At 48.0% G+C, this 9,096-nt stretch overlaps 1 protein-coding gene across 1 annotated transcript; it reads left to right on the top strand.

Moving 5' to 3' along the window:
* Positions 1-546: 546 nt before the first annotated feature.
* RASL11A (RAS like family 11 member A) lies at positions 547-1,282 on the top strand. The gene has a single exon (XM_059143997.1). The coding sequence runs from the start codon at positions 547-549 to the stop codon at positions 1,102-1,104; it is 558 nt and encodes a 185-aa protein (XP_058999980.1). The 3' UTR covers positions 1,105-1,282.
* Positions 1,283-9,096: the final 7,814 nt, after the last annotated feature.

Raw genomic sequence — 9,096 nt, forward strand, 5'->3', positions numbered from 1 at the left:
CTGTTTGATGCATGAGATAACTTAAGTCTTAGAAAGATTAAGAAACTTGCCGCCAGTCAAGTAGCTGGAAAAGGTTGACAGAGGTTCACACCCAGGACTCTCTCTCCAGAGCTTGGGCTCTTCACCCCTCAAAGTCCTCAGCCAGCCTCATGCAGCCTCTTTCCTTTATCAAAGCTCAGGCCCTGGGAGAGGAAATAGGTGTTAGATTAAGAGATTCTACAAACTGAAAGGGAAATGGATTCGTGTAGGGTCTTAGAGCTTAGTTTTTTGATGGGAGAGCCAAGATATTTATCTTGGCTTATTTTCAAAGTTTTATTTTCAGTTCCCTAAAGATTGTGCCATTCTTCTTTGAAAGTTCTCAGTGAAGTCATTCTGCAGTCAGCCAGGGCTTGCCACAGAATATCCGCCAAGCGGGGGTTTAAGGATAATGCATTGGCAACAGCCATAAAATAACCCAGGCAGGGAGCTTGCTCTTCCTGCATCCAAAGCCTCCTCCTGCAGAAGTTAGGTAGCATCTACAAACTGTATTTAAGATTTCTCTTTTGAATGCGTTTTTACAAGCATTTTTCTGATGTTATTTTGAGTCCTCTCCCACTGAGGGCTTCCTTGATCCAGACTCATTTTGATCTTTCTCAGGTCCAAGACAACCTGATCCAAATAGTTGATTCCCTGTCCAAGTGCATGCAGTGGGCAGAGGGCTTTCTGCTGGTCTACTCCATCACAGACTACGACAGCTACCAGTCCATCTGCCCCCTTTACCACCACATCCGGAAGGTCCACCCTGACTCTAGGGCCCCTGTCATCATCGTGGGCAACAAGGGAGACCTTCTCCATGCCCGTCAGGTGCAAACGCATGATGGCATTCAACTGGCCAATGAACTGGGCAGCCTGTTCCTTGAAATTTCCACCAGTGAAAACTATGAGGATGTCTGTGATGTGTTTCAGCATCTCTGTAAAGAGGTGAGCAAGCTGCACAGCCTCAGCGGGGAGAGGAGGAGGGCCTCCATCATTCCCCGGCCGCGCTCTCCCAACATGCAAGACCTCAAGAGGCGCTTCAAACAGGCTCTGTCTTCCAAAGTGAAATCCCCCTCTGCACTGGGGTAAACCCATCTCACACCAACTTGCCTCCTTTTTACTGTGCATTTGTGCAGCTGAAAAGGACAGAGCACCTCCCTTTTTAATTGCACATTCAAAGTTTATTTTTATACAGACTATTGGTTTCCAAGTATACATGTATTTCTGAAAACCCAGTGATTGCCTAGAAGTTGGTAGAGATTTTTTTTTTAATAAAATGATTTTTTTTTTTACTGTAACCACTAGCCACTTTTCCATTAAAGGCAAAATGGCAACATTGCTCCTTGTTTTCTAAATGCCTTTTTATAGAAATCAGACTTGCACCAGAGCCCAGAACGGCTCCATGCTTGCCCTCAGTCTGAACTCCTCTCGGTGTCTTGTGGTACTAGGGGGGGCTGATGTAGAGGGAATCTGTTGTGGAAGAAAGAATGTGGAGGAGAAAAGATTTGAGCAACTGCAGGATGTCTGTCAACTAGGGCACTTTGCTACCGGCATGAAATTGATACCATGTGATTTTCAAGGAAAGGGGTTCATAGTATGCTGGTGTTAACAAGTTGGAAACATGAATGGCTGTTTTATTTATGGTGCAAATGGAAGTCTACCCTCTCTACCTGCATTAGAAAACAGAAATTCCTCATGTCAGTAAGTACATCCTACCTAGAGTTGCTTAAACATTCTCCTTCCCGGGGTGCCGGGGTGGCTCAGTCCCTTAAGAGTTGGACTCTTGATTTTGGCTCCGGTCATGATTTCAGGGTCGTGGGATTGAGCCCCACATTGGAACCTGTATTGGGCTCCGTGCTGGGCATGGAACCTGCTTAAGAGTCTCCCTCTCTCTGTGTTCCTTCTCCCCTCCCCCACCCCCCAATTTCTCCTTCCTGCTCTTTCTCCCTGACCCTCGAATCCAATCAATTCTCTCTCCTGTTTTTCTCTGAAGCATCACTCTGCCAGAGTCCAGGCCTGTATAGCTCTCTTGCCTAGACTGGCAGGCAAGTGGAGGTGAGACCGGTTTCTTGGCCTCTGGACTGACACCCCTCTAATTCTTTCTTTACACCAGAACAACCTGACGAAAACCAACCCTAATCATTTATTTCCATAGGTTGAAAAACCTCAGCTGTGTTCCCCTTAGCCGCCAGATAAAATATAAATGAGGCATGGCATCAAGATTCTTTACTACCTCAGAGTGCCTGGGTGGCTCTGGTTAAGCGTCTGCCTTCAGCTTAGATCATGATCCCAGGGTCCTGGGATTGAGTCCTGCATTGGGCTCCCTGCTCAGCGGGAAGCCTGCTTCTCCCTCTCCTACTCCCCCTGCTTGTATTCCCTCTCTTGCTGTTAATCTTTCTCTCTCTGTCAAATAAATAAAATCTTAAAAACTAAAAGATTCTTGACCACCTCTCCAGCCTTATCATCCCCTCCAACACACACACTCACACAGGTTTACACACCACCTCACACAGTGGGGCTGAAGGCCCATTCAGCAGAACAGTCTGCTATTCTCCATATATGCCAGGTTCTTGCGGGCCTTCCTGCCTTCGCCGGAACTATTCCCTGTGCCTGCAATATTTTTATCTCCTAAAAGATCACTAACTCATTTTTCAGGACCCAAGTCATATGCTCTGTTCAGCCCCTGGGCTGCCCACTCTGAGGCCTCTTCTACACCTGCAGCATTTCTGGGACACTTGACCCATGTCACGGAGCTAGTTGTCACCCCTGGTGGAAGGACCACTGCTTGTGGCTATAACTGCACTTCATTCTTTTTTTTTTTTAAGATTTTATTTATTTATTTGACAGAGACATAATGGGAGAGGGAGCACAAGCAAGGGGAGTGGGAGAGGGAAAACCAGGCATCCCATCGAGCAAAGAGCCCAGTGTGGGTCTCGATCCCAGGATCCTGGGATCATGACCTGATCCAAAGGCAGACACTTAATGACTGAGCCACCCAGGTGCCCCTGTAGCTGCATTTCATGACTTTGTACTTAGGCTTCCGGCCTAGTGCTTGCACCGAGTGGTAGGTTTCCAGTAAATATTCAATGAATAATATGATAGCTGAATGCGTTATTTTTTGGTGCCAAGGGACAGTAACAGGAGGTTGCATGAAACAACTTGTCACATCTGCAGAACAAGGACGAGATACTCTGAGTAGTTAAAGTACTTGAAGAGCAGTGACAGAGAGGAAATGACACATATCTAGCTTCTGGCCATTGTGGACCATTAGCCCCACCTTCCAAGGACACCTGTGTCCATGTTCATGCTGTTAACACCATTCTTCCCTATGGTTGATGAGTGTGTACTGTGCAAAATGGCATAAAGGATTACAAAAATGAGATAATTCACGTTTAAAGCAGTGTCCAAATAATTAAGGAAAAATACGATTTTGAATCTATTATCTTTGAAAGAGTGCCTAATTCTTCTTCCTCAAAACAAAAGCAGTTCTTCTATCATCAGTATCTTCTGTTACCATACATCTTAACTTCGTAGGAGAGGACAGGAAGCAACATGCTGACCCAATCATTGGACACCCCCAGCATGCCCAGACTGCCACCCAGTGCCTAGGGCTCCTTTTCCTCTAAGGAGTGGAGATCAGACATCCCATGAGAAAGAGCTTTGAACATCCCATGGGAAAAGTCATCATGGAAAAGCTAAAAAGAACAATATGAGAGATGTCCCAAGGCAGCCTGTGATGAAGTTCCAAGTGAGAATGGTAAGGACAGGAAGTACCCTTGAGCTCTCCAGCGGGGAGCACAGTGGGGACCAGAAGGGTCAAAAGATGAGTCACAGGGCAGTTCTAAAGGGGGTAGCAGCTTCTTGGGGCTCAGGCAGGCTGGAAGGTCAAGCGGAAAGCACTCCCCATGGTATTTTTTCCTGTCCTCAGCATCACAAATAACTGATCTCCCGGGGCCTCAAAGCTTCCTTTATTTCTGGTCCCCAGAACAGACCCAACATACATACTGGCGCTCTGGTGTCAGAAGGACCCCAGTTCCCGTTCCCCAGGCCTCCTGCTGATGGGGGTGAGGTGCGTGGGATGCATCTGGAAGGAGCCCTGGGATAGTGGCCCTGGAGATGGGGGAGGGGAGCCTGGAGTTATCAGGAGGCAGTTAGGGTGGAAAGCTGTCAGATTTGCTGGTAGGAAAGAGGGTCTGAGGATTTGGGCTTGACTGGATGCTGAGGAAGCCCTTTGAGGAAGCTTAGCTCTGAGCCCACTTCCCCTTCCTGCAGAAGTGGGGTGGGCAGAGACATCAGAGCCCTGGGTGGGTCACAGCTCATTGGGCAGGAGATTGGAAAGGTGGGCAGGTGGGTAAGAATATCCCCAGATCTTTATCACAGTTTCACCTTCCCTCTGCAGTGTCATCCCCAGTGTCCTCTCCATCCTCACGGCCCCTCCTCCGTCTGTGCCCCCTCCGCCACCTCCTGCCTCTGTTTCTGAGACCACCCTACCCCCCCCCACCCCTGTCTCCATCTCCACAGCCGCCGCTCATCCTCCTTCTGGTCGAGGCTTTGTTAGAATTCTGTTCTGAAACTGCAGCATGATTTAATTAACATGCCTATGTGGTGTGGTCCCGGAGATACAGATGAAACCCAAATGGCTAAACTGTACATCCTGCAACATTCTGTGCCTCCCATGCCCCTCATGAAAAGCAAACTCGAATAATGGGAAAATCAATCTATCACAACGTAAGAAAATAAACTTGTTTCGCTTGTATCGAGGCAAAGGGCACAACGGAAGTTCTAAAGTTCTAAAGTTTCTTAATATCTCTTTAGAGGACTGGATTAAAATAGCTGTGGAAGGCAGCAGCAAACAATAGAGCAAATGGAAAAGACAAGACGACTGTTTAGTCATGAACTTGGGGCTCGAATAGCTTTTTTGTTCTGTGCATGTGTTGTAATTTCTACTTCTCACTATGCAATATTAGTGATTCAGATGTATAATGTGATGATATTTTGTATGATTGATAATTTTTTCTTACCAATTGATATGTCTCCAAAAGGCGGGATATTTTTAAAGACTTTGTTAAAATGAGTCTTAAGCTATCTTGACACTCAATAAGAAAGGCATGATAGGGGGCGCCTGGGTGGCTCAGTGGGTTAAAGCCTCTGCCTTCAGCTAGGGTCATGATTTCGGGGTCTTGGGATGGAGACCCACGTCAGGCTCTCTGCTCAGTGGGGAGCCTGCTTCCTCCTCTCTCTGCCTGACTCTCTGCCTACTTGTGATCTCTCTCTCTGTCAAATAAATAAATAAATAATTAATTAAAATCTTAAAAAAAAAAAAGAAAGAAGTGAGCTAGGGGTTCGCCTCAACACCTTTGGTGACACCGATGTCTGCATGTACCAGTACCTGCGCTTTGTCCGAGGGACGCTCTTGGAGCCCTGGGAATCACAGCAAACTTCCGAAACTCTTCCTTCTCTGGAAAGAAGCAGAGCACCATAAAGAAGAAAACTCCAGGACTGGATGTGGCCTGTTTCCCCAGTGACTTGGCTCTGAAGCCCCCCTGCTCCGGAGAAGGGCGGAGGGATCAGCGCCATCCCAGCTCTGCTCATCGTTGGCTGTGTCGCTTTGGACAAGGTACTTAACCTCTCTGAGCTGCGGCATTGTCATCTGTCAGTCTAAGGTAATCCTAACACCCCTGACCCCACCCCCCAACCCGGGGACAGTGTCCTGAAAACCGTTAACAGAACACTTGACAGCATTCCGGAAGGGAGCTGTTCTTCGCTCCCCTGCGAACCTTTCTTGCTAGCTCCTGCCTCTGAGTGTTCTCTCCACGGCGGAAATGAGGCTGTTTTGTATGCGGCCAACCAACGACTGAACAGAACGGTGTATCTCTTTCAACCCAGAACGTAACCTCTTATGGAACACAGTGAGGTTTTAAGCAGACGTGCAAAGTGGTTTCTCTCTGACTGTTATCAAACATGAATCTGGGGTTTGGGAATCTCTGGCAGTGGCTTTCCTCCATTGACCCCAGCATTTGACGAGGGCCCAGAAGACCTGTCCGTGACCTTGTCCTTGAAAGGCTGGAGTCATGCGCCCCAAATCCATGTTTTTCCGTGAGAGATGTCTCGTTCACCCCTGCTCCTCCTGAACATCACGGACCTTATTCGCTTTTTTGAGCCGAACAATATGAATACGAGACCGGGGTGTTAACCAGCCAAGGCGACGCCTGAGGCTGAGCCCATCCACAGCCCGCCATAGGCTCGGGAGCATCACAAACACACAAAACCCAAGGACTGTGAGCAAATATTTATTAAATCCAGTACACTGAAGGCACAGGCCTTGACTGCAGGTCTCTGGAAAAGTAATCATGATTTCCCCAGTTGGTAAGTCAGCTTGTTTATCTTCCGCATATTTTTTAACGAAGATCTGTTATGATTTCCCTTTACAGTGGTTAAGGCTCAGCACGCCAATGAGTTTGGATTTATTCCACTTGACATCATCTCCTAAATTGGGTTTTTGCCTCTTTGTGCCCTGATAACTCATCCAAGCACCCATTTTATGGCTTCTGTTGGTAATACCTGAAACCGAGATGCTTATTACTGAAATCGTTCCTTCGCTTCCCCATTTCTGTGCAAGGGAAAAGCTGGCACAAATCTCTGTTGGCGTGTGAGATGGATGCCCTATTTGCCTTACCAGTGGCCAGATACTCTCCTCTGACCAAGATCTTGCCCACAGCCTACAATGCCAGGGCCAGCCGACAGCATCTGCTTTCCAGAACAAATTCCACCTCTGGGCGATGATGGTACTCTCTTCCCAGGACACAGCCCTCAGTTGATGCAGTTGCCTCCTTGGTGGGCTCTCCCATTTCCCCTATGTCTCCCCCAGGCCAGGTTTTCTTTCGGGGCCACGAGGCTAAGTGGAACCTGGGCAGCTGCACCAGCAGCACTGACAGAGGCAGCCAGTGAGGGGCCCAGCACCAGACCCTGAGTCGGACATCACCTCTATGACCCAGGGCAAGCAACCTAGCCTTTTCAGCTCCATTTCCTCACTAGCAGAATGAGGTTAATAAAGGAAAGCCTACCTTGAAAAATTAGAAATAATCATTAGATCTGGGTTTCTCCAGGCCATGCCTCCTAAGTCTTATGTTAAGCCCCCCCAAACAGCAACCCTTGGCATTTCCAAGGAATGGTCTATGGGGGTCTTCCCTCTCCATCAGGGACCCTCATGTGCTCATGATCAGCACCCCAGCTATGGCCTGGTGTTGGCCAACTCCTGCCCTCTATCATGGCCTACTTCAGTGGAATGGGAACATGAGGCCCCTGATCCTTGCCCCAGAGCCTTGGGGATGCACAAAACTGAAGCCACAGAAGAAACCCAAAGATCCAATGGTGATGAGCACACAGGTGCCCCTTCCTGTGGCTGCTGAAGTTGCTAGCCCCATGGAGCCTGTCGAGACCATCCTCTGAATTGTAAGGGGCACTTCCTTCTGTTCCCATTGGTTATTTCATTGTACCATCTTCTACTGAGGCTAAGTTCAGGGGGGCAGGAAGATGACAGGTGATAGATCTCAGTAGTTCTAGAACACACTCCTCCTCTCCCGACCCTGACCCATTCATTCACTTATCCAGCAGCTACATCTCCAGTCCCAACTACTTAGCAGGCATTGGGGTCTGCCCCAGGGATACAATGGTGAACAAAATCAGGGCAACCCTTGGTCTTATGGAGCTCACAGGCTGCTGGGGGACAGTGGACAGCCAGCGTGGTAAATGCTCTGATAGGAAACATAGGGTGCTCTGTCTTAGGTACTAGGCACCGTGAGGTCAAGGAAGGCTTCCCAGAGGAAGCCTATTCAAAGCTTGAATAGCAGCACTCTCACCTCTGGGAGGCCCTCCTCAAGAGACCCCCACCAACAGACTCTTTGCAGGGCACTTCATGGGTCCTGCAGGCAAGTCGAACAGCCCTCTGTCCTGGGGAAGCCCTAGGTGAGCTCGACCCAGACACTCAAATGCGGGTGCAAAGAGACCAGCACAGTGCCTGGCCCAGAGCAAGTCAGTGAAAGAGAAAAGGGAACTTGTTTTTTCTTACTTACAGGCTTTTAGCCAATGATATGGGGCTTGTCTGATAGTGGGTAGTCATTTGAAACAGTCCTAAGATGGGCTTAGGGGAAGTGGGGGTGCAAAGGTAGAGAGAATTCACACGACAGGGGACCCAAGGACACGCTTCCCCGTGGCCACCGGGGTTCCCCTAAATGATTTCTTCCCATGGTAATTTCATGCAGTGTCTTTTTGCTGATAGAACAGCAGTAACTTGCATTTTCTGTAGCAAGAAGTTTTACTTTCTTTTCCTCTTATTCCTCAGGTTTGTCTCTTTATGGTTTCCTGTGTTCCGACATCCTCTCCTTTCTTCACTTGAAAGTAAAGCAAATTAAACCGGATGAAAATCCTCTGTAAAGAGACATCTTGATCCACCAGCAGCTTGGCAGCCAAGGGAAATTTGCATCTCTTCAATTCCTTGTAATTATTCATTTCCTTTCTCTTTCCCCTCTTGAACAGAATGGCAGCAACACAGCATGCACAGTTTTTCCCTAGATAAGAACTTGAAAGGGTGAGACTGAGGGCAATGACTCAGCTCTCTTTTCCAGACTCCTCAGTGTCCCTGAATTTTTGCCCGAGAGAGTTCCTGAGGAGGAGGGCCACTCCAGCCCCACGCAAAGACTAGCAACGGATGCATTAAGTAATATTCCTCTGAAAATGTATTGTCATGCCATTAAGGGTTTTCTGTTTAATATTTATTACCCACTTATAGTGCATTTGGTGTTAAGTGAAGCCATAAAAAGTTCAAAATCAATTCTAATAAAAATAACGGCTCCTATTTGCAGTTTATGGTTTAAGGTTTGGTTTCCCCTGCATTTACAGGTTGTGCACTTAAGTGGGTGGCTCAAACAGCCCAGCCAGGGTTCAAACCTGCTTGGAGAGAAGGCAGCTCCAACCTGCCATCTAATGGAAGTCACAGACTTCCCTCACCCAACCCCCTAAACTGGAGCCCTCCTTGCTGTCGCCATGGTGACACGTGAAGATCCACCTCCTTTTTTTAATGCC

Source organism: Mustela lutreola, chromosome 13, assembly GCF_030435805.1.
Source record: "Mustela lutreola isolate mMusLut2 chromosome 13, mMusLut2.pri, whole genome shotgun sequence".
Classification (NCBI taxonomy): domain Eukaryota; kingdom Metazoa; phylum Chordata; class Mammalia; order Carnivora; family Mustelidae; genus Mustela; species Mustela lutreola.

Coding starts and splice junctions, on each gene's coding strand:
- RASL11A (XM_059143997.1), top strand. CDS start 547: ATGCGTTTTTACAAGCATTTTTCTGATGTTATTTTGAGTCCTCTCCCA.